This window comes from Stigmatopora argus, chromosome 4 (assembly GCF_051989625.1).
Source record: "Stigmatopora argus isolate UIUO_Sarg chromosome 4, RoL_Sarg_1.0, whole genome shotgun sequence".
NCBI classification, from domain to species: Eukaryota; Metazoa; Chordata; class Actinopteri; order Syngnathiformes; family Syngnathidae; genus Stigmatopora; species Stigmatopora argus.
The window spans coordinates 2,685,488-2,711,965 of NC_135390.1; the positions used below are offsets into that span (position 1 = coordinate 2,685,488).

Consider the following 26,478-nt stretch of genomic DNA (forward strand, 5'->3'; position numbering starts at 1 on the left):
CGTAGATGGATCAACATCCAAATCATAACAAGGAAAAAATCAAGTAGAATTCGCAGTCGTCACAGACAACAAAGTCTTATGTGCAGAAAAATTGCCATCTAATCTCTCAGCTCAAGATGCAGAAATTATAGCATTGACAAAGGCATGCAAATAGTTTAAAGGTAAGAAGGTCACCATTTATACAGACAGCCAATATGCACACTCCACTCTACATGTATTTGCTGCACAATGGAATAGAAGAGGGATGAAAACATCCACAGGCAAATCAGTAGAACATGCTGAACTGCTGAAACAATTACCTAACGCAGTACTACTTCCAAGCCACATAGCTGTATGCAAATGTAAGGCACATACTAACAGCAGCGACAGAATTAGTAGAGGAAATGCTAGAGCAGACACAACAGCTAAAGGAGTGGCACAAACACTTACTGCACAGTATACACAACAACAACAACAAAATGAGTCAATCCCAAAAACAGTATTAATTGATATGCAAAACATTGCACCACAAAAATAAAAAGATGCATGGATACATGAAGGCGCAGAACAGTCTGCAGATGGCCTATACACAACAAAAGGCCTACCATGCTTACCAAATAATTTATTCCAAATGGTAGCAAAATTGAGCCATGGAAAGTCTCATGTCTCAACAGGGGGAATGATTAATATGGTACAGCATGCGTTCCACGTGCCAACAGGTCTAAATACCTACTTTATTTTTTGTAAGAACTGTTTAATTTGTTGCAGACATAATGTGCAAGGTAACCTCAGACCAAAATGAGGCCAATGCCCAAAAGGTACCTACCCATTTGAAATTATACACATTGATTTCATTGAATTATCCAGAAGCAACCAATATAAATACTGTTTAGTCTTGATTGACTCATTCTCAAAATGGACTGAAATAGTCCCCTCAAAATCACCAGATGCATTGACAGTGGCTAAAGCCATCTGTAAACACATAATCCCAGTACATGGGATCCCCAGAATCATCTGGAGTGACAATGGAGCTCATTTTGTAAACAGCATACTACAACACATGGCAAAACACCTAGGAATAAGTTTTAAAAAACACTGCTCGTACCATCCACAAAGCGCGGGACTGGTAGAGAGAACGAATGGTACAATAAAACTAAGGCTTAAGAAAACCATGGAAGAGACAAAAAAGCCATGGCCAGAATGCCTATCACTGGTCAAAACATATATGAGAATAGTACCAACTAGCTCGGGATTAACACCTTTTGAGATAGTTCATGGAAAACCATTTCAACTTCCCCTATGGGAAGGTGAACCATGGCAAGAGACTAAGGGCGAGACAGATCCACTCACAGAGTGGATGGTAAAAATGATTAGAGAAAAACTTGTCCAAAATACATGTAAGCTGCCGCTATCCCATTTGTCTCCCTTACAGGAGGTGGTGAAGCCTGGTGACCAGATCCTGATTCGAGTCATAAAAAGGAAGTCCTGGTCCTCGCCACATTGGGAAGGCCCATTCGTGGTTCAACTCACCACCCCCACAGCAGTAAAGATTGCTGAGAGGTCGACGTGGATTCACCAATCCCAAGTCAAAGTAGTTTGAGACATCGGTGACTCTGAGTAGACTGGAAGTCAGACGGTGCCAAAACCCGTGTTCGTGAAAAACTCATCTGACTGTACTGTCAGTGGCAGCCTGGGTGTGGCTGAATGCCCCACACCCAGAGATTCGCGTTGAAAAACGAGAAAATACCGTGCTCCTGTCACAGAGGAGAGTGAAGTGGTATGAAAAGAACAATCCAAAGAACCACTATGAAGAAAATACGTGGTATAATTTCATGGTATTTCAGAAAAAAACTAACTGGTGTGAAAGAAAGTTGTTATGTGTGTAGTCGTATGCCCTATTCCACAGGTACTCCACCAGTGTATCCCAAGCCAATTGACCCCTATGCCTATAACACCTACACACCTCGATGGTATCCGGACATCCTGAGATCACGGTACCTAGAAAATGTAATTAGATCTGTAGTTCCCGAGATTGATGCCACTGTACCACCTTTAACAGGTAGAAAATTCACAAGGTTCTGGAACTATGATTGGACAAATCTAGCTATTCCCATTCCCACGCGATTTTAAGGCTGTGTGTTTCGCTAGTATCATGGCATTCTGGGGCAACTCTAGGCCGGTAGGAGAAGTCCCCATGAAATACTGTAGTGAGGTACTTACTCCGTGCACACGAGACACCACTGACAAAGCCAGGTTCAATGCCACAGGAGCACCCCTGGGTGCCACCTGCAGGGACTATTACACTGTCCCTGATGTGATGGGCACTGATCTTCAAGATGATGGTATTGGATGTGTGGCTATACAGTTTATTTGAGTTTGCCCACAGCATGGAAAGGTCGTTGTGCAATGGTGCAGATGGTCCAAGATGCATTCCTTTTAAGGGGAGTGAAAATACCAGTGAGAAATAAGAGATTAACACCAGTGCAATTCAAACCACATGATTCAATTTGGGGCAGTGATGTTCCTGATGATCATAAATTATGGTCCACTCCCCAAAAATCATATTGTCACTACTTCCCCAGCTTGGAGTAGGTAAACTTATACTCCGTGTAGAGACATTGAATTATCGCATGGGACTGTTCATTAACCAAACAGTCAAGGCCCTACAAGGTATAGCAGATGAATTGAAAGCCCTTAGTGAAATAGAGTTGCAAGACCAAATGGTCCTAGATTTGATAACAGCTAAGGATGGAGGTGTGTGTGCCAATGTTGGAGAACACTGTTGCACCTTCATCCCAGATGAAACCGGTGACGAAGGTAACATAACTCGTGCCATAGCTGAAATGAAAGCCCTAGCCAACACCATGGCCCAGGATCACTCAGCCGTGGGGGTATCGCTGTGGTCGTGGTTAACAACCGGATCATGGTTCTCTATTCTGATTAAATTTGCAACTCCCTTTCTTGCGGTTTTACCACTATTTTGTATTTTCTTAATCTGTGTAATCCCTTGTATGAAAGCTATGATTCAAAACACTATCCAGCACACGCTGGTAGCTTACAGTGACATACAGTACCACAGCATGACAAACCATGCTGGAGATTCTTGCACTCCTCCAAAGTGTGACAAATCCCAGAATGTTGAGTCCTCTGGGTAAATGTACTTGTCTTGACTTAAAAATTGTGTTCGCTCATTAAGAGGGACGTAGAGGAATTTTTTCTCAAGTACCACTGAGTAAACTTGAGTTTTCGCCTCTGCCTTGACAAGTGACTTTGTTATTTTCCATACCCAATGACTGATGATGATATTTGCATTCTAAAACCTGAAAAGGAGGGATACAAATTGATGTGTTTAAAGAAAATTATTTTAGTGAATTCAGGGGGAAAATGTGAAATATGAATTGTATTCTTATATTTAATCTTGCACACTTTTGCACTCTGATGTATTAGAAGTTACTAGAATAGAATTTACATTTATTCTTTCTGTCTCAATGTGTACTCTTGTGTTCGAGTTTATTTAAGTGTTGGCAACTAGCCCCATTGGTTAAAATGTGCACTACACCTTTTGTATTCCACCTCCTTCATTTGTATCAACGCCTCCCATTTTTATGACTTGCCTTATCTCTATTAAAAACACCGTTGAAGCAGCTTTTCGGCGGGGAATAGCTTGGAGGAGCCTGGAGAGTAGTCACATTCTCCGGCATCTGAATTGTTGCCTTTCCCCCGCCTCTGCAGACGTGGCTTTAAATTTCATTCTTTCTGTCTCAATGTGTGCTCTTGTGTTCGAGTTTATTTAAGTGTTGGCAAGTAGCCCCAACACCAGGTTCCGATGGACCTGCTCGCCGCTTCGCGGGCCGGCCGGGTCCACCTCCCAACTGGGGATTCTCTTTTGTTTTCATGTTTTGGACGGCACGCTTGCCCCCTGCCTCCCTCCCATTTGTATTCCCTTGGAGTTTTTGGATTTTGGGACGCCTGGGATTCGTCCCTTAAGGGGGGTGCTGGAGCCTAGCCCAGCTGTGTTTGGGCGAAAGGCAGACTACATCCTAGACTGGTCGCCAGTCAGTCGTAGGGCACACAGAGACAAATGACCATCTGCATTCCCTATCTTACCGCCACCTTCGGGAATCGAGCCCGCGTCTGCCCGCAACGAAGTCAGGCGAGTGAACATCTACACTCTCCTTGCTTGCCTCTAGAGATCTCCGACCTCTATTTATGTACCCAGGATCCTGACCACGGACCACGATCTCGCTTCCACGTATTTTAACCTTCGCTCTGGACTCCACTAAGTACACCTCGCGTACCGACCTCCCTGCCACGACTAAAGACTCGCCTACGCTACTCCCTTTTGAGCCTTTGGATGCTTTCAATAAACAGGAAGTTCCACATCCAGCTTGCTGCCTTTCCCTGCTTTCGGGTCCTCCGTCCACGATCGTAACAACAGGATTCCAGCAGGCACCTCTCAGAAGCTTGTGGAGGTTTAACCAAAACATTTCACCCCAAGCATGTAGTTCAAGTACAGTGGTACATCGAGATACAAGCTTAATTCCTTCCAGGACTGACCGCCCTGACTTTCAGATGCAACCTATCGAGGGTTGTTTGCTTTTGTATTCCCTTCAAAATATTCCGTAAATGATGCACACACATTTCCTCACAATAGGATAACGCACGACCACTTGCCAACGAGAAGTAGTATATACGCCATTCGCACTGACTAACGGGAAAAGAAAAACACTGAAAAAATGGAATGCTCGTAGAGACATTACACGAGGGAGTTGCGACCAGAAACACAGTCCCCATGATGTTCTTATGAGCAGTCTCTCGCGTCCGCTGTATGCTCGTATATCAAAATTTGTCTCGTATCTCAAGATAAATATTTGCCCGAAATTTTACTCGTAGCTCAAATTGCTCATATGTTGGGTCACTCGTTTGTCAAGGTACCACTGTACCGTATTTATAAGCCGGCCGCGCGTGTGAGCTGCACGCTGAAAATTGCCTTGAATTTTTTTTATTTTACAATTTCTCCCGTATAAGCTGCCCCGATTTCCAATTTTCACCTACATATTCATGGATATGAGATCATATTATATTTTAATATTTAATAGGGAGCACAAATGTGTTATTATGAAGGGAAAAATCATCACGTGGTAGTTCTGAGATACTGTATGAATCAAAAGCACATTATTAGGGTCAATATCATACGGAACTTAATATGCGTGTCTTTGTAAATGCTAAATATCAAATTATTCAATTTGAAAAAAGAAATAATCTATCTTGATGAGAACCTGATGCTTTCTATTTACAGAAATTACAATTTTCTTACAAGAAATTTAAGATGTTTTGGCACCCATATTGCTTCTAATGTCAAAATTTCTCAATTCTTTTGATGGTTCATATTACTCCAATAATTGTCACTTTCGAACAAGAAATACAACGAAAAAAAATCAAAGTGGAATTGGAGAACAAGTGGTATCAAGGAAAAGGGTAGCGCTGCTGCATGGCAATGGAATCTACGCAAGAATTTGCAGGAACGATCCGACAATGACTAACCATTTGCGTGGTGCTTAAATACCCACATCAGGAAGTAATGTTTGCAGCTGCTCTGACCTGACGGCGTGCCAGGAGGGACAAACGGGCCACTCCTGACAGTACCTCCCCTCTAAGGGACGGATTCTAGACGTCCTAATGCTGAATGTCCATGAAAAGCAAAAAGCAGGCAGGGAGGGCGGCTGGGAACCATTTTAATTGTCCGGGGGGCGTCCGCGCCAGCCCGTGACAAGGCGTGGGAGTGGCCTGGGCGGGCAAGAGCTGGGCGGGCAAGAGCTGGGCGGGCAAGAGCTGGGCGGGCAAGAGCTGGGCGGGCAAGAGCTGGGCGGGAAAGAGCTGGGCGGGCAGGAGCTGGGCAGCCAGGAACTGGGCTGGCAGGAACGCGGCAGGCCGGAACTGGGCAGGCAGAAACCGGGCAGCTAGGAACTGGGCAGGCCGGAAATGGGCAGGCAAAAACCGGGCAGCCAGTAACTGGGCCGGCAGGAACTGGGGAGGCAGGAATTGGGCAGGCCGGAACTGGGCCGGCCGGAACTGGGCAGGCCGGAACTGGGCAGGTAGGAACTTGGCAGGCAGGAACTAGGCAGGCAGGAACTAGGCAGGCGGGAACTAGGAAGGCAGGACTTTGGCAGGCAGAAACTTGGCGGACCAGCCGGCACCGGAAGCCTGGTTTGTGGCTTCGGCCACGGGTGCGACTGGCGGCCCAGCTGGCAAGGGGAGTTTTTGCGTGGCTTCGGCACGGGAATTTGGGAAGCTTGGAATGGCGTCGTCGGGCAAGGCGTCTGGGCGGGCGAGGTCGAGCCCGGAGCTTGGACGGGCGAGCGAGGAACTTGGACAAGTGAGGTCGAGCGAGGAGCTTGGATGGGCGAGATCGAGCGAGGAGCTTGGTCAGGGGCTCGAGTGTCCAGGCCCTCCTTCCGCTTCTTCCAGCCCCACGGCGCTCGCCGTCTCCTGCGGGAGGACGGCACAGCACACCGGCCGCCACGTGGTGGCCCATTGTAGATGGCCAGCCGACACGGCGAATGCTGGTCAGGGTAATCCAGGTCGGAGTAATCGGAGAAGGAGTAGGGGTCAACGTCCTCCGGGGAGTATATCGGAGTCCGAATCGGCTGAGAAATTCACTGTCCGAGTCCGAATCTCCAGCATACAAATCAATTATCTCCCGGTCATCCTCACCATTAAGAAAATTCAGAGTCCCAACCGACATAGATGTGGCATTGCAACGGGGCCGATGGAGGCTGGGGATTCTCCCCCCATTGAGGAAAAGACTCGCTGGAGTTTGAATTCAGATAACTCGGGCGATGAACAGGGGGTGTCGGAACTTGGGTATTCTGACTTAGCTGTGCTGGCAGCCCAGTGCGACGGGCTGAGCAAAGGGTTGGTTTAAAGGTGGATGAAGGCTCAGAATTACCTCCTAGTTGGGATTCCTCCACTGTCAGAACGTCTCTTAGATGCCCCCTACCACGATGTAGTCATTATAAATTCCCTAAAAGATATTGGGGAGCTTCCCGCTGAATCCATATGGTCGGTAGGCTTTGAGAAGGGTGGCTGGCGTCGACGAGAGCTTCGGCGCGAGCGTCGATGGCTTCCCGCTGGGTGCATGCTGGTCGGATCATTCGATTCATACGATCACCGGAGACGTCTTCGGCGAGGTAGAAAGGATTAGGACCCATTCGTGGGGAAGCAGGTGAGGACGAGGCAATTTGTGCTCCAAAACAACAACTTTAATAACTTAGAAGGGACCTTACAAAACAACAAGGACTTGTGAAACGGAAACGAAACCAAACCGGAAACTGGAGAACAAGTGGTATCGAGGAGAAGGGTAGCGTGGCTGCATGGCAATGGAATCTACGCAGGAATTTGCAGGAACGATCCGACAATGACTAACCATTTGCGTGGTGCTTAAATACCCACATCAGGAAGTAATCACAGATTGTTTGCAGCTGCTCTGACCTGACGGCAAGCCAGGAGGGACAAACGGTCCTGACACTTGGAGCCATTTCAAAGCAGCTGCAGGTCCCAAGAGCAACAGTGCAAACAAATGTTTGTAAGTATAAGATGCGTGGCACTGTTTTGTCACTGCCACGGTCAGGAAGAAAATGCAATCTATCACCTGTTACTGAGAGAAAATTGGTCAGGAGGGTGAAGATTCAACCGAGAATCACCAAAAAGCAGATCTGCCAAGAATTAGAAGCTGCTGGAACACAGATGTCCACAGTCAAGCGTGTTTTGCATCTCCATGGACTGAGAGGCTGCCGTGCAAGAAGGAAGCCCTTGCTCCAAAAGCGGTACCTTAAGGCTCGACTGAAGTTTGCAGCTGATCACATGGACAAAGATAAGACCTTCTGGAGGAAAGTTCTGTGGTCAGACGAAACAAAAATCGAGCTGTTTGGCCACAATGCCCAGCAATATGTTTGGAGGAGAAAAGGTGAGGCCTTTAACCCCAAGTACACCATGCCTACTGTCAAGCGCGGTGGTGGTAGTATTATGGCGTGGGGCTGTTTTGCTGCCAATGGAACTGGTGCTTTACAGAGAGTAAATGGGATAATGAAGGAGGATTACCTTTAAATTCTTCAAGATAACCTAAAGTCATCAGCCCGAAGATTGGGCGCAGTTGGGTGTTCCAACAGGACAATGACCCCAAACGCACATCAAAAGTGGTAATGGAATGGCTAAATCAGGCTAGAATTAAGGTTTTCAAATGGCCTTCCCAAAGTCCTGACTTAAACCCCATTGAGAACTTGTGGACAATGCTGAAGAAACAAGTCCATGTCAGAAAGCCAGCACATTTAACTGAACTGCACCAATTCTGTCAAGAGTGGTCAAAGATTCAACCAGAAGCTTGCCAGAAGCTTGTGGATGGCTACCAAAAGCGCCTAATTGAAGTGAAAATGGCCAAGGGACATGTTACCAAATATTAGCGCTGCTGTATGTATATTTTTGACCTGGCAGATTTGATCACTTTTTCTGTTCACCCATAATAAAGTCATAAAAGAACCAAACTTCATGAATGTTTTTTGTGACAAAGAAGTATCTATTCCAATCACTCAACAGAGAAAAATCAGAGTTGTAGAAATAACTAGAGAGCCATGACATTATGTTCTTCACAAGTGTATGTAAACTTTTGACCACAACTGTAGGTTTAGACGTCAGCGTCTTGGTAAGATGGCTGTGCCCTGAGCAAGCAGTGACAGGTATTTTCACGTTTTATGCAAGATACGTATGATTTTTTTCTTGAGTTTCATTCATAGACATCAAAATAAATTTTGTTTAGCGTTTTATCTGTTTGTCTTTTCTCTATTTTGAAATAAATGACTGTATCGGCATTTGCTTGCGTCATGACATCACGGCGCATGCAACGGCGTCATTTTGACGTAATCGTGTCACGGCGCCGTCAAATTGCAGTTTTTTGCATGTCGTGTTTTTATGCGCATATAAGCCGTACCCTCGATTCAGTCATCATTTTTGTCCGACAAAAGCGGTTTATATGCGAGTAAATACAGTAAATTCTGCTCAATACTAAGGAAATGCATGTAAACTTTTGACATTGCAGAAAATAACATTAACTAAGAAATTATTTCTCTCTATTGTGGCATTTGACAAAATCATGACTGACCTGAAACACCAGAGGTTTCGTGTGATTCGACTTTAGACACTGATAAAATTATGTGTTTATGCACAGAGTATGTAAACTTCTCGCTAATATAAGTATATATTCTTATAAAATCCTTTATTAAGGCTGCTTTTAATCATTTTGCATGTAATGAAAAAATATACATACCTGAAACTTCTCTCCCCTGTGCATTAAAGTTGATCGAAACTCTGGGGAATCAATAAATGCATTGGCATAGATGTTGTGGAGAAAATGGCCACGATAAGACACTTTCATCCTGTTGAACAAAAAATTCCAAGTCAGAATGATCACAAAACCATGACATTTGCCCCAAAACTATTGAATGCCCCCTCCTATATTAAAATAATTTCAAACAAACATTTGACTAAGGAGCAATATTTAAGATTTCCACTTCAATTATTCATAATATGGCCCAAATATTTCAATGGACATTAAAGAAAAATGTTTTTAGAAGTACGTCTGACATGGTTAAATTGAGATTTTCCCCATTTTAAAAGTCGATTATCAAGCCCTCAAAGTTATTGTTTTAATTCTGTCTTTACATCAGCTATCCCACCTTCCACATCCAACAAATTACAAGACCGGTTCTTTGATTATTGTTTTAAATCTGTGTTTACAACAGCTGTCACACCTTCCACCATTCAGCCAATTACAAGACAAGTTCTTTGTTTTATTTCCACGTTGGCAGAGCTTTGTAGGCTTCATCAATTAAGGTTGCAGAAATTCAACAAGGACAGGAAAATTTGTCCTTAAATTGTACTACAATTTGGCCTGGGCAATATGACAAAACTCACGATTAAAATAAAAAATCAGTCGATATTCATAATTATCGTGATAACTATCACATCTGTTTTCTTTCAACTTTGGAAACTTCAAGCTTCTGTGAATAAGTAGGTAAATAAATTACTTTCCTCATTCAATTATAAAAGGAAATAAGTTAACTTGCTTCATAAGTAAAGAGAATATAAAATATTATTTTAAAAAGTCTTTTTGTTGTTCTGCTATGCAATAAAGATAAGACAACTTCCTCCTTACACTATGAAAACCAATGAATAATAAAACCACAGAAATGTTGACAGTCGTCTTTATTTTTATATATTTGGCTTCACACCATAGGTTTCAGTGCAATATGAAATAGATAAAATAATCAACTGAAGACATCATCACAAAAGGCAAGCAGACTATTTTCAGCTTCACAAAAATAAACGATGTAAATTTACCTCACGTGACCATTTACAAAATATATTTCAAAAAGTTGGATGAACCTAATCCATTTCAACAAGTTTAAGATTTTTACAATGTTTGCATAACATTTGCATAAAATGGGGAAATTCCTTGATATCAGTTAAGAAAAGAATTACAGAATGTTCCCCAATGAGGACCGTGGGTTAAAATCAGTGGCGGGCGGTGCATTTTCTGGTAGTGCCTTCAACGTATCAATCCAACCCTCAAAAACTATTTTATTGCTATAAAACCTCTACTGCAGCTACAGCTGCAACACATAAAAAATAATCAATAAATTAATGCACAAAAATGGGGTAAAATCCACTTCCTAGCAGCATTTCATGATTAAATACAAATACTGGAGCTTTTCAGACATTAAAACATGGCCAGGGGGTGATTTTCCCGGGAAAAGACAGCGCTGAACGTCAATGGCATACGGGCAAACATTGCCCGAAAATGGGGTAAAATCCAGCCGAAAACAGCATTTATTGATCAAATACAAATACTGGAGCTTTTAACACATCAGAACCGGGCCCGGAATATCATTTCCCCGGTAAAAAGACAGCGATGAACGTCGATACGTCCATACGTGAAATGACAAAAATTGCACTAAAATTAGGTAAAATCCACTTCCTAGCATCATTTATTGATTGAATACAAATACTGGAGCTTTTGAGACATTACAACCAGGCCAGGGGGGTGATTTTTCCCGGGAAAAGACAGCGATGGACGTCAATGTTGAAACGCCAAAAATTAAACTGGGGTAAAATCCACTTCCTAGCAGCATTTTGTGATTAAATACAAACACTGGAGCTTAAATACAAACACTGGAGCTTTTCAGATATCAGAACTTGGCCCACAATTGAAATATTATTTAGGAACATAGGCATATTTTACTCACCAAAAATTCTTTTTACACAATATCCATCCTCCTTTCTTTCTTCCTTCTTTCCTATCGCCATCGAAGCTAATGATGAAAGTCGAGCCTGTCCTGTCATATTTCCGGCATAGTCCGTTTTGAAAATGGCTTTAAATTAACACAACAATATTCTATTTGGTGGTACAGCTAAGTTAGTGCACTGAAAATCCCGCACACACCATTTTCCCGGCTGTAATAGGCTTGCTAGCTTCGGAGTTGACCGCCCTTTCTTAATGATGTCCATTTTTTTCTGGAGAAGTCCGTCTGGAAAATAGCTTTGTGAGCAAACAGAAGCCATTTGTTTTTGCTTCTGTCGGACCTTGTGGGTGGAGTTTGGGATCTCGGCTGCCTTGGGTATTGCTTTGGCCCGCCTACTAGCCAATCATAGTTTGTGAAAGCAATGACATGTCCCAGCCAGCAAAATGCTAACGCCTATGAAAAATCATTGTGGGGTTGCCAACTCGAAATCTGATTGGTTAAAAGCAACAGTCTAGTTTAATGCAGCAGAGCCCGCAAGAACTGATTGTGAAGGCTTTGAGGCAGATCTGATCTGGCAACAAATAATGGCTGAAATGTGATTGGTTAAATGCTTCAATATGAAAATACATCTGGAAGCAGTGCAACCAGGGGGAAAAGCAATGAAAGGAAGCTAACAGACCATTTGGAATAATAAGTATTGATGGACAAAATATAATATGATTCAGATATTTCTTAGGCCAGCAGAGAAGGCCTTGAAGGTCCTGATGGCCAGCCACTGGTTAAAATGGGTTCAGGGCATTTTCAGTAAGGCAGCTGTTTGTGCACAGGTAAAAAAACAAAAAGAACGAAAACAAGCGCTTCGGCCTCACAGCTCTGGGGTCCTGGGTTCAAATACGGGTCATGTCCATCTGTGTGGAGATTGCATGTTCTCCTGCATGGGTTTCCTCCGGGTACTCCGGTTTCCTCCCACATTCCAAAAACATGCATGGTAGGCTGATTGGACACTCTAAATTGCCTCTATGTATGGGTGAGTGTTCATGGTTGTCCATGTCCTTGTGCCCTGCGATCGGCTGGCCACCGATTCAGGGTGTCCCCCGCCTCTGGCCCGGAGACAGCTGGGATTGGCTCCTTAATGAGGATAAAGCGGTTCAGAAAATGAGATGAGAAGAAAGAAAACAACAGGGAGACTTCACTTGGATCTTTTAGTGGGTTGGCTCAGTGTTGTCCTGCATCTCATAATCTCTCATTTTGGCTGTGTTATAGTTCTTTTGTTTTCATGCTCCGCATTAGCTGCTCTATTACTTACCATGCTAAAACAGCGTTTCCTTACCATCTTCTACTAATAAACGCTAATCAACTCGAGTTCTGTACCTAAAACCTAATCATGACTTATTACTACTACTTAAACTACTTAGTATTTATTATATGACCACTAATCTATCTATTACTATTTTGTGATTATTTATTTATCCAGAATGCCAAATTACAAGTCCGTAACTTACACTTATTTAGGTCTTTTGCCGAGTAAACGTAGCTTATGGAGAAGCACCATCAATTTCGTCACACGCAGTTTCTGCGTGTGATGACAAGTAGGCTTTTTGTGTTGTGATAATGACGACAGGGCCTATGTCCGATTATTATTATTATATTACTATTTAGTGATTATTTATCATTAATGTATATTGATTTCTATGTGTTTGCCTGTTTGTTATAGCGTCCATAGACTCAGCGAGCGGTGCAACTAGGCGCTGAACGTCTCCAAACCGTGGCACCCTCCTGGACTCTGACGGAACAAGCCCACTCCGCTCTGCTGACCTCACTTGGACTACTTATTTGTTAATCATTTATTGATTATTTAACGATTATTTATCCACACTATGTAGACTCAGCGAGTGGTGCGACTTGGCGCTGAACGTCTCCAAAACCAATCATGGAACTCATCCTGGACTTCAGACGGAACAAGCACGCTTCACTCTACTGACCTCACGTGGACTACTTATTTATTGATTTATTTGTCCGTCTGCTGTTATTTGTGCACTATGTGGTGAAAGCTTTGAAATCTCATTATACATGTATAATGACAATAAAAGCATTCAATTCAAATCAATTCAATTGTTCTGGACTAGCGTTCACGTCGCATAAGCGCCCCAGTTCTTTGCGGTTTGTGTAAATGCAGTTTAATTTTATGGAATTGTTTTTATTATTATTGTTGACAAAAATTATTTGAAGATAATTATGATTATTGTTTTATTGCCCAAGTCTAACTACAAGTATATTTACTTATAAGACTAGAATGTTTACTTAATTGTACTAAACTATATTTACTTGTACGACAATCATGTGCACTTGTGTGTATTAGCACTGCAAACAAGTGTAGTAGTTTTTGCATGTATTTGAACTGTAAATACGTATACTAGTGAACAAATACACATCCACTACTGGCACTATAAACAAGTCCACTTATGTGTATCAAAAATAATAGAATGTGTACTAGTACTACAAGCACGTGTAACTCAAACTACTTGTACTAAAAGTGCCTATTCATATACAAAATTAGTAATTTCATGTAATTGCATGTATACTACATCAGTGTTTCCGCACCTTTTTTGAGCTGCAACACACATTTTGCATTGAAAAAATCTCAAGGGACACCACCATCTGAAAATCTTCTAATTTAAAACTATGTCGCCTATAATAACAACTTTTTGCACAGCAACACGCTCGTAACATAACATAAACAAATTTAAATGAACTTGGATTACGATACAGACACACTCAAAAATAATCTAACCTTACTGTAAACTTAATTCTAATTTTGTTTTACATTTTTATACCTCTCTTCTCATGGCTCGTTGACTCATTTTGCCCCGCCTCCACCCTGACTTTCAGCTGCAGTTTTTAAAAGGAACCTATCGAGGGTTGTTTGCTTTTGTCTTCCCTTCAAAATATTCCGAAAATGATGCACACAAATGTCCTCACCATCGGATAACGCACGACCACTTGCCAACGAGAAGTAGTATACTCCTTTCGTATTAACGAGCCAGCTCCACACTTCTGCACTGACTAAGGGGGAAAAAACACTGGAAAAATGCAAAGCTACGCCCAGTTCTTGTAAAGACATTACAAAAGGGAGTTGCGACGGGAAAGACAGAGCCCATCATGTTCTTATAGCTCGTATGCTCGGATATCAAAATTTGTCTCGTATCTCAGGGTAAATATTTGCTAGAAATTCTCAAATTGCTCGTATGTCGGGGCACTTGAATGCCGAGGTATTACTGTACTAAATTCAGCACGTTTTACAGCTGAATTGTACATCTAACAAGCAGAGGGGCATTTTTTTCTTTCCTTCTGTTACTTCAATTGGTGCTCCATGTCCAGGTGAAGATTACATTTCGGCATTCTTCTGGCCACTTCCAATGAGGAATGTTGGTGGCCTTTATGGCCAGGGGGTGATTGTGGAAACATGGCTTCGTACCCGGATAATTTAGTTTCGCATCAACCTCAATACGGAGACCCAGAAAGGACATTAGTAGAGGCACCATGAGAAACTGCTGCCGCGGTTGTTTCAAAAGTGGAGAGGCTTTGTCGCCCAATCTTTTTTGTTTCAAATTTGAAACTTCAAACTTCTGTGAATAAATAAATTACTATCCGACTTATTCAAATATGAAAGTAACTGTTACCTTACTTTATAAGAAAAGAGAATATGAAATAGGATGATTTTAAAACATATTTTAATTGTTCTGTTGTGCAATACATATATGATAACTAACTCCCTCCTTACACTATGAAAAGAAAAGAATAAAACCTGAAGAAATTTTGATAGGCATCTTTATTTTTTATGAATTTGCCTTCAAACCAAAACTTGCTGTGTAATATGAAATAAGTAAAATGATCAACTGAAGACATCATCACAATCAGCAAGAAGTCTATTTTCAGCCTTACAAAAAGAAACAGAATAAATTTACCTCACAAATGGCCATTTAGCCACCCGATTGTGGAGTGGTTCTTCCGCCTGACTCGTGCGGGCAGTCTGGGTTCAATTCCCACTCGGTGGCAGTGTGAGTGGTTGTCTGTCTCTCTGTGTGCCCTACGACTGACTAGCGACCAGTCTAGAGTGTAGTCTGCCTTTTGCCCAAAGACAGTTAGGTTAGGCTCCAGCAAGCCCCGCAACCCTTTGAAGGATGGGTGGTATGGAAGATGGATGAATGAATATGGCCATTTACAATAAAATAAAATAAAATAGTTGGATGAAATTAACCCATTTTTACACAAGTTTTAGATTTTTGTAATGTTTTCAGAACATTTACATAAAATGGGAAAGCATCTTGATATCAAGTGAAAAAAATATTACAGTTTGTCCTCCAATGAGGACAGTGGGTTAATCACTTTTCAAAAAGCCTGCTCTTTGCACAGAAAAAGAAAAGAAAAGAAAATGCCAGGGAGAATTCACTTGGATCTTTTAGTGGATCGACTCGGTGTTGTGATGCATTTCATAATTGCTTATTTTGGACGTGTTATTGTCCTTTTGCCTTCATGCTCCGTGTTAGCCTCTATTGCTAACATGATTTAGTTACAGTTTAAAATTATCAAATTTTTATTGAAAGTTTTTAATATTATCGTTACCAATTTTTTTTTCAAGATAATTATCGTTATCGTTTTATCGCCCAGCTCTCCATGGCTGTTCCCAAAAAGCAACAGTCTGCAACTGCCATTGCCTGTTACACGAGTCTTTAAATACCGAGTAATCTCAATGCGCAACAGGTGCGCAGCTCCGTCCCGCCCACTCAGACAACCGGTGCTGGAAAAGAGGAAAAAACTGAGAGCAAGACAAAGACTGCAACCCTGCAAGTACACTGACTAGTACAGCAAAGCTACCCATGCAATTTATTTACTGAAAATGCGATTGCTTTTGACGACTTTTCATAATTTATGTCATCAAGGTGGGGGATAGCAAGACTCATGAACACTGATAACGGCACGCTTCTTTTCACTCGGACCATATTTTTCAGGGGGGAAAATGGTGAAAAGCAAAGAATAAAGCTGCATTAAGCACACTAAGAAAACCTCAAGACACAACGTGTTAGAAATCCTTCCCGGCGGCGGCTATAGCATTCGAATCAGGAACTCAGCGGCAAAACGACTCTTGCCATTGTCCCGGATTAAGATAAAAGATTGCATGGAAAGCGGTCACCCTCATACACCGTTGGTGGCCGCTCTCCCCTATGGCCAGCTCTCGTGTCTGCCTAGAGCTCGCTGTTTTTTGGGACTGGCTTATTTCGGACGCCTCTGTTGCACACGGTGTCCACTACTCTGCTCGGCCCAGCTCTTGCGTCCACCTACGATGCACTAACCTCGGGTCTGGCATTATGGAGATGCAGCTTCATTATGGTCAATGGGAGGACAGCGGAATGTGGGGAGATAGCCAAACATAGAGCAAGTCTATCACGACAGTTTGAAAATAAAATACCAGATGTTACAAGGGGATGTTAGATTTGTTTTAGATTTCCCGTTTCGTAGCGTGAAATTCATTTTGTAATTTGACACAAAATGTTCCCAGTGAGGCTTTTCTTTACCTGATTATTTCATAGCTTGGGAAGTTCGTAAGTAGAGGTACCACTGTATTTTGGTGCTGGTTGTAGTACCATTTTGTCTACTAATCTTATATATTGCTCCTGTAAGTATTGTTTGACATTTAATACTGATGGAGTTTAAGAAACCGATTGGTCATCAAATGGTACACACTTTCCCTTGAGCAGAATGCTGAGTCGTTGGTCAACAGAAGTCTTGTCCTCTGCAGAATAAGCCTGTCCTTTCTTCAGGGTCTCTATGGTGCAGAGTTGGCCTGTGAGCCTCTGAAATAGAGTCTCATTCACGTGTAGGGGCTCAAACATCCTCTTATACACCAACCTTAGGTCTCTGTCGATTTTAATCTGACAGCAGAGAGACAGTTACTTTGAAAATTTTCCATGAATAATTACTTAATTGACACAAAAGCTGTATGCACTACATCAGCTATTGGATTTAAAACCTCAATGAGAAAGCTGCCCTAGCTGAGGAAAAAGGTTTCATATTTATTTATATATTTATTTATTAATATATTTATTTATTTATATATATATATATATATATATATATATATATATATATATATATATTTATTACCTATTTATTTATGTCTAAAATGTATTTTCCTGTGTGTGTATTCTCACCCTCTTGCTACTGTGACAGTGAAATTTCCCAAATACGGGAGGAATAAAGTTATTTTATCTAATCTAATCTAATCTTATATTGTATTGTAAAGTCCTGCTCTGATTCCTTCAGTTTGCTGTTGGTCCCGTCTACTTCACTAAATTTGCATTACATTACTACAAGGCAGAAGCAAACTTCAGAAGATATGTGGCCTAGTTCCTCAGTCACTGCAAAAACTGAAGCCTAAATTTCAGTATAAATGAATACACACTTTCACATAAATTACCAATGCATAACTCACCGGTCTACGTTTGTACAAGAGAAAACACAAGTGCATGAAGTTAACCACCAGGAAAACCACATTCCAAACCATTGCGTCCATGTTGCACCTGTACAATGTTGCCCAAGCAATGAAGAAGACACATCCTGTTTGGGTGTGAAGAAAAACAACAAACATAATAGACTTACTAAAAAAGGGACAAATACATAAAATTTTCACACATTCTGAGAATTCAAAATATTCAGTGGTTCTGAAATCAGCTTGTATGTTTCTTTGTTCTCTTTCTCTTGATTTCTTTTTCAATCCCTCTGAGGCTTGACTCTGGCTAAACTAAAAATAAATGGCCCTCTACAGCAGCATTTCTCATGAATCTTTCTGCTTCCTGTCTCCTGTCCCTGATTCCAAGTGGAAGATAAACATTGTAAATGTTGTAATACATTTTCCATCCTCCATTATTTTATTTTGTCTGTCATTCATTGGAACCTTACTAGAGGGAACATTCATTCATTAATTTTATGAACCGCTTATCCTCACAAGGGTCGCTGGAGCCTATCCCAGCTAACCATAGACACCAGGCAGGGGACACAAATGAATTTTTGGGCAGCCGATCGCAGAGAACAAGGAGACAGACAACCACACTCATACCTATGGGCAATTTAGAGTATTCAACCAGCCTAACGTGCAGGTTTTTGGGATGTGGGAGGAAACCGGAGTACCCGGAGAAAACTCATACAAGCCCCGGGAGAACATGCAAACTCAACACGAAGAGGAATGACCTGTGAGGCCTGTAAGCACTTACTCACCGGGCCGCCGAGAGACAACATGTTTTTATCCAAATACAAAAAAAAAATGCCACCAGAAAGTGGCATTACAGACAGACCTGTTGCTAGAAGAAGGCGGAGAAGGATCATATGCAAACCAAGTGTGGTGGGGATGACCAGGCCCAGCAGAAGAGACATATTCCCCAAGTGAAAAAGAAGATGGTGGGTCTGCTCCCACTCCTTGCAAGCAGTAACATTGGCCTCCATAGATGAGAATACTGGCGTGCCTGATTGCAACATGGGTAGTGTTGTGGAGAGGAGGGGGGAGGACAACTCAGGGGTAGAGGACATCCTGGTTTAGCGTCACCTTGGGATACAGAGGGCAATCATATACAGTTGTGGTCAAAAGTTTACATACACTTGTGAAGAACATAATGTCATGGCTCTCTTGAGTTTCCAGTTATTTCTACAACTCTGATTTTTCTCTGAGTCGTTGACTCGGTCACGCTATCGCCTGCTAACTGTTTTTCTTTTATCCACAATAAAAGAAGGCTATCCATCTCGTCGTGAATGTCACTGCGCCGGTGGGAAATTATAGTTAGTCCTTTGGAAGGCCTCTTCTCCTTAATTGCGTCCTTCTGCTTAAGGATGGTGGATAGGTTGACGCATTCCTCCCGTGTTACCGAGCAAGCTCGGTAACACGTACCCCACTCTCATATATTTCAATTATTTCGCGCTTCATGTCGATTGTCAACGGTTGCCTTTTCTTTGCAAAACTCTGACGATCCATTGTTGTTTACCTTGTATGTAAATGTAGACCAACGTGGGGGAAAAAACGGGTGGGGAAATGCAAAGTCCGGCCAGTGCTCGTAGATATATTTTATACATGAAAAAGATGCAAAAAAGACAGTGCCATGGCTACCTGGCTTGGTCGCATCTCGAAATTGTGATCGTATCTCGGGCGAATTATACGATCGAAATTTTCGTCGTACCACGAGCATGTCTTACCACGAGCTGATCGTAGGTCGAGGTACCACTGTACTTTACAGTTGTTTTGTTATGAATTAACTGATGTCACTGTTTGCAAATTGTGCACTAAGAAGGACAGTTTATATTTCTTAACTGATGGAAGCACGGACCGCAAAAATAAAACAAACAGATTGCAGCATCAATTAACAACAAATGTACTTCAGAATATATTACTAGGTCTGGAGTTTAACATTTATATTTCAAATCATTTGGTAATGATGTATTTTTTATTTTGTTTCAAAACTAAATTATGTTTTTATGTGCACAAAGCAACAATAAACATTAGTCAGTGACCATTTTACAGAAATATTGTTGGGACATATTATCACACAATAGCTTTACCTTCAAAGCCTCCTCCTAAAGAGATTAACAACAGTATAATTTCCCACTGTTGTCCCATTTAGATGCTGTTCATGATTATCTTACATGTGAACTTCTTCCAGCATAGGAGGAGTACATTTAAAAATAGACGTGCACATGCTCAGTCTCAATTGTGGAATTTATTACACCAACAACCCCCCAAATTTGTGCTAAGTATGTGAATAAAGTATTTGTTACTTACCGCCTCAACGACAGCTTTTTTTTGGAGGGGCAAGGATAGGCGGAGCACTTCTTTGAAATACTACAATGAGTGAGCTGCACAGGAAAGGCTGAACATTCAGAGGTACGGTGATAGTGGTGGTGGTGGTGTGTGTGTGTGTGTGTGTGTGTGTGCATGTGTGACGGGGACAGGGGGCCTGTGTAATGTACGTCTCACATTCCACGGGGTTGACAAGCAGAGGCTAAAATGGAAAAGGAGCGCAACTGTAGTGACTGCAAACTTTGACAGGGGGAGCCAGAATATATTTGTATGATATTTAACCACAACGGGTCACCACTACTATAAATAGAGGCCCCCCAGTATAATGTGCCACCTAGGTCTTCGTCATTGGCCTGTCAGCAACTGGTCAGATTGTCTGTTTGTTTTCCTGACCATGCTTAGCTTGCACGATTCCTGTTTTATCGCCCTGTAACTCCTTAACACTCCCATCATTTTGAGTTGTTCTATTCAACTTTAACCGGTACACGATAACATGAATGCACACATTTTTTTCCCGGAGTGAGATACAAATATTGCAATAGCCGTCTTTAAGTGTAGTATGGGATTTATCGGGGTTGAATCAAATTGTGACCAAGGTAAATTTCCTTGAGATGTATTTATTTGCGTTCATTCATTCATTTCAATTTAGAGTGTCCAATCAGCCAACCATGCATGTTTTGGGAATGTGGGAGGAAACCAGAGTACCCGGAGGAAACCCACACAGTCCCGGGAAGAACATGCAAACTCCACACAGCTGGACGTATTTATTTATATATATATATATATATATATATATATATATATATATATATATATATATATATATATATATATATATATATATATATATATATATATATATATATATAGTGGTAAGCGCATCGGCCGATATATATACAATGGTGCCTCGAGATACGAGCTTAATCCGTTCCGGGACTGAGCTCGTATGACAAGATTCTCGTAACTCGAGCGGAAGTTTCCCATTGAAATGAATGGGAAACAAATTAATTTGTTCCAACTCTCTGAAAAAAACACCAAAAACAGGATATTGGATTGAAAAAAATGTTTTATTTCTTATAATTCGCCATATATTGACAAAGTAATAAATAACGAGTGGTTTAATAGAAATAAAGTGTTTAATCTAACTAAAATTGGGCGGATTTCGCCGAGGGGAGAGGGGCACAAAGGGGCGGGGGGCTTCGTTTTTTTTTTCCACACAACGCACTCGTAAACGGAACAAACACTCCACCCTCACGTTCGCTATCGATGGGCTGTTGCTGTCGTACTATTCCCTTCAAAATATTCCGAAAATGATGCACACAAATGTCCTCACAATCGGATAACGCACGACCACTTGCCAACGAGCAGCAGTCTTTTATCAGCGATCGCGCCGCTGCTCATGGGAGCTTCGGGGGCGCTGGCTAGCGGCTCCTTTTAGCTTGTAGCATCTGTGTTCGCATCCCCTCGAACGGCGCCTATGATAGAGTGCCATTGCCTGTCGGCGTTGTGTGCACGAGTATACTTCATTACCCAGACAGCCCTCTTTTCCCCGCGCATGCGCGTTGTGCGTTTCCTTGTCTGAATAACTCATCCGGTGCTCGTAAATATGGTTATACACGAAAGATATGTAAAAAAAAATGCCATGGCCACCTGGCTTGGTCGCATCACGAAATTTTGACCGCATCACAGGCGAATTATTCGATCGAAATTTCCCCAGTAAGACGATATATATATGTATATATATATATATATATATATATATATATATATATATATATATATATATATATATATATATACATACATATATATACATATATATCTACATATATATCAGTGGCGGGCCGTGAATTTCAATCCAACGCCTTCAATTCTCGTGTGCGGTCCATTAGTCGCCGGTCTTTTGGTCTTTTGGCCGCGGTCTTTTGGTCGCCCGGGAGTTTGGTCGCCGGTCTTTTTGGTCGCAGGTCTTTTGGTCGCCCAAATGATCGGCTGCTGCCATCTATTGTCAATTTATTAAAAAGAAGACAAAGCAAATTCACAGATGGTGTTTTTATTGAAGCAGTAAAACTTACAAATTCTAGCAACCTTCATTCTCTCTGGGAGAAATAAGAGCACTCATTTAACACATCGGCTGCTGCCATCGACTGTCATAGGCGTCCAATGAACCTTCATTCTCTCTGGGAGAACTTGCAATGTTGAAATACTTTAGATGGTCATTTTTATCAAACAAATAAAAGTCTTACTATACTTTTAGCCCGGAACTTTGACATTAAAATAAAAGGCAATAAGTAAAATTAATTAAATAAAAAGAAGACAAAGCAAATTCGCAGATGGTGTTTTTATTGACGCGGTAAAACTTACAAATTCTAGCAACCTTCATTCTCTCTGGGAGAAATAAGAGCACTCATTTTACACATCGGCTGCTGCCATCGACTGTCATAGGCGTCCAATGAACCTTCATTCTCTCTGGGAGAACTTGCAATGTTGAAATACTTTAGATGGTCATTTTTATCAAACTAATAAAAGTCTTAGTATACTTTTAGCCCGGAACTTTGACATTAAAATAAAAGGCAATAAGTAAAATTAATTTAATAAAAAGAAGACAAAGCAAATTCGCAGATGGTGTTTTTATTGACGCGGTAAAACTTACAAATTCTAGCAACCTTCATTCTCTCTGGGAGAAATAAGAGCACTCATTTAACACATCGGCTGCTGCCATTGACTGTCATAGGCGTCCAATGAACTCGAAGTACTATGGAAACCCGGATCGATTCGCGAACAATGTAGAGTACCTGCAAGCCATTGCATACAATTTGTAATAAAAACTCTCATCTGTGAATTCCCTTTGTACATAATTTGTAAGTTTGTATTTGTAATTTTTGTACATAATTTGTAAGTTTTACTGCTAGAATTTGTAAGTTTTACTGCTAGAATTTGTAAGTTTTACTGCTTCAATAAAAACACCATCTGTGAATTAATTTATTAAAAAGAAGACAAAGCAACAAAACAATCCATTGCTTGGACAAACTCCACAGTGCCGAAATATAGACAAACCTAACTCACACAACATATTCCGTCATGTAAGTCTGCAGTATTGTCAATATAAATAATAATCACAACTGAAACGATAATTTCCGCAATTATAGAAATCTGTAAAGAATTATGACAACGCTTTTCCGTCATACATTTCATTTGCTTGCTTAGTAATTACATACTTTTTCCATCAAATGCACACAGATAAGCATGAAAAAAGGAAAAAAATGTTAGGAGGCGGCCCGGCAGTTTGAGTGGTTAGCACGTCAGCCTCACATCTCTGGGATCTTAAGTTCAAGTCCAGGTCAGTTCACCTGTGTGGAGTTTGCATGTTCTCCCCGGGCCTGCGTGGATTTTCTCTGGGTACTCCGGTTTCCTCCCACATTCCAAAAACATGCAGGCTAGGCTGATTGGACACTCGATATTGCCCCTAGGTATGAGTGTGCGCGTGAATGGTTGTCCGTCTCCTCGTGCCCTGCGATCGTCTGGCCACCGATTCAGGGTGTACCCCGCCTCTGGCCCGAAGTCAGCTGGGATAGGCTCCAGCACCCCCGAAACCCTAGTGAGGATAAAGCGGTTCCGAAAATTAATGAATGAATGATAGGAGGAAAGACTCAAGGTTGTGATAGCAGAAAAAAACACAAACACACACACACGTCACAACCCTGGGAACACAGGCAGACGGAAAAAAATGAAGACACCGGACGGTGACGCACAAGTTTCAGTGCACGTTTAACTAATCAATACAACTGAATTAGGTTATGCCTTCCTCTTTTCTTCTTTTTTTGTATTAACACCCCAAATTTTGTCTTCATAACAACCTTTATCCAATTTTCTTTTTTATCACTTTCGTGCTGAATTTACTTTAACCAGCATATTCATTTTTTTCTGTTTTTTAAGCTGGCCAGTCCTATTTAGTTTATCATAAATAGAGATCTATTCATAGAATCTATTTTTTATGCGCATATGTTCTTTACAACTTCTTACTCTACATGTTAGTTTTTAGTCGTCCTAATCAAGTTTTGCTTTTTGATTTCCCATTATCTTTGAGAGTCATTGTCTTATACCTTGGACTGTCTAAACCGACTTTTCCAGAATAGAGTGACAATTATTTATCTATATCTCCCGGAAGCCTTTGCTTCTTTAGATGGTTGACTAACCTCCAGTTCAATGAGACCAGTTTCCACACCCGTGTAGCACAATCACACTTCTCAATTATTGCATAATTGAGAAGTCTGAGTGTGTTTATCTTTCTGCGTGCATGTGAGTTGAATCTTTGGCATGGTACATGTGTACCAAAATACATCCATAAAAGTCAAAACAGATGAGGACCGAATCGTCAGCAAGCTTCTTGGAGCATCCGTGGTGGGTGGAGATGATGAGGGAGGAGTGCTCACTCCAGGTAGTACTTGATTCAGCCTTGACTTGTGCGCGAGTAATCCAATGCGCCCTGGCACCTCTTTGTTTAGACTAAAGAACACTTTCCGGAGCAAAGTTTATACCTAATTGAAAGCATGTATGATAATAATAATGTGAGCATAACTAAAGGTGAGCAAATAATAACAAGGCCGATCTTATACTTTGGTGCAGGCAAATTTATAATAAAATCAAATAAAAACACTAATAGTATCTGTCCGGCAAAACGGCAAAATATTACTATGCCAGTTCCTCCGCTAGTGGACGTGCTCAGTTTGACGCTCTTAAATAGAACAAGTTTCTAATTTAGGACCCACACCGCTGCGGCAAATTATCACACGCCCCTCCGTTCTGCCCAAAATGGCCACTGTTGCAGAGAAGCCCTTTTCCACATACACAATGGGTGCAGAAACATGAACAAAATGAATGGAGTTTCCAAACACCGTGCATGCAAATTTTAATAGCTCTGAAGTTAGACAAGGCAGACATGGCCTTGTTTGATTCGACGGCGCACCAAAGAATTACATGAAAGTGATAAAAACATTCAGAAATGTTCTTCTTTATTGGTGGATTAGCTGTGGATTCAACCGTGACAGTTTACCTTCAGATTTAACATTAACATTATTACTAAAACCACACGTGTTTAACCGAGCATGGTGCTACTTCATGAGTATTTTGGCAGCAATATATTCCGAGTGGACGTCATCTACAGCATAGGTGTCAAACTCATCTCATCTCATTTTCTGAACCGCTTTATCCTCATTTGGGTCACGGGGGTGCTAGAGCCTATCGCAACTGACTCTGGGGCAGAGGCGGGGACACCCTGAATCAGCGGCCAGCCGATGATTGCAGGGCAGGAGATGGACAACCATACACTCAAACCCGTATGTAGGGGCAATTTTGAGTGTCCAATCAGCCTACCATGCATGTTTTTGGAATGTGGGAGGAAAACGTAGTACCCGCAGGACACCCACACAGGCCCTGGGAGAACATGCAAACTCCACACAGGTGGACGTGTCCTGGGTTTGAACCCAAGACACCAGAGCTGTGAGGCCGACGCGCTAACCACTCGCTCCACCGGGCCGCCCAGTTGTCAGACTGCATCCAGAAAGGGCCAAGTGCGTGCAGCTTTCCCCCCCTACTGAAACAGTTCAGACAATTAGGCCAATGAGGAGGTCTGCTGCAAGAAGTAGCACCTGACTGCAATCAACTGATTACAGTTGTAAGAGATCAGATTGGTGAAAAGGTGTTGCAATGGTGGGTTGGAACAAAAACCTGCACCCAATTGCCCCTTTCTGGAATGAGTTTGACACCTATGATCTACAGTTTTTAGCATATATCAGTTGGATTAGCCGATTTATGGTGTAGAGGTTCACTCGCCTGAATTCGGTACAGACAGGCACGGGCTCGATTCCCGCTGGCGGCGGTGTGATTGTGAATGCGAATGGTCGTTTGTCTCTCTGTGTGCCCTATGGCTGACATCTCTGTGTGTAGTCTTACCTCAATTATCAAGACTTCACTTATCGCAAATTCACTTATTTTTTTATTTTTTTTTAAGTTCGTAAAAATGGGAAAATCCACGATAAAACTCGTAAGCGGCAGCCACTCTTGCTCCTAGGACTCAGAACTGAAGAAAAAAAAGGTAGTTATAATAGGGGTGACTCTACTTCGAGATATTTCGATTATCAAGGCCATGTTTGGTCTACATTAACCGCGATATTCGAGGGATTACTGTACATTATTCAAGGAGTTATTTTTATGATAAACCAATACAGTAATCCCTCGAATATCACGGTTAATGTAGACCAGACATGGTCGCGATAAACGACAAACCGCGAAGTAGGATCACCCCCATTATAACTACCACAATACAATACTTCACACCTATACAGAAATACACGTACACAAGGACAA

General features: G+C 41.8%; 1 protein-coding gene across 2 annotated transcripts in view; it reads right to left on the reverse strand.

Moving 5' to 3' along the window:
• Positions 1–20,259, reverse strand: part of popdc1 (popeye domain cAMP effector 1) — a 49,457-nt gene extending 29,198 nt beyond the window's left edge. For both annotated transcript variants that reach the window (XM_077599793.1, XM_077599792.1), the window contains exons 1-5: positions 20,095–20,259; positions 18,623–18,870; positions 17,764–17,888; positions 17,016–17,203; positions 9,299–9,407 (exon numbers count right to left, since the gene is read on the reverse strand). In XM_077599793.1, the coding sequence (XP_077455919.1) occupies positions 9,299–9,407; positions 17,016–17,203; positions 17,764–17,888; positions 18,623–18,854 (654 nt within the window). In that variant the 5' untranslated portion in view covers positions 18,855–18,870; positions 20,095–20,259. The remainder of the gene's footprint in view (positions 1–9,298; positions 9,408–17,015; positions 17,204–17,763; positions 17,889–18,622; positions 18,871–20,094) is intronic.
• Between the last annotated feature and the right edge of the window lie 6,219 nt (positions 20,260–26,478).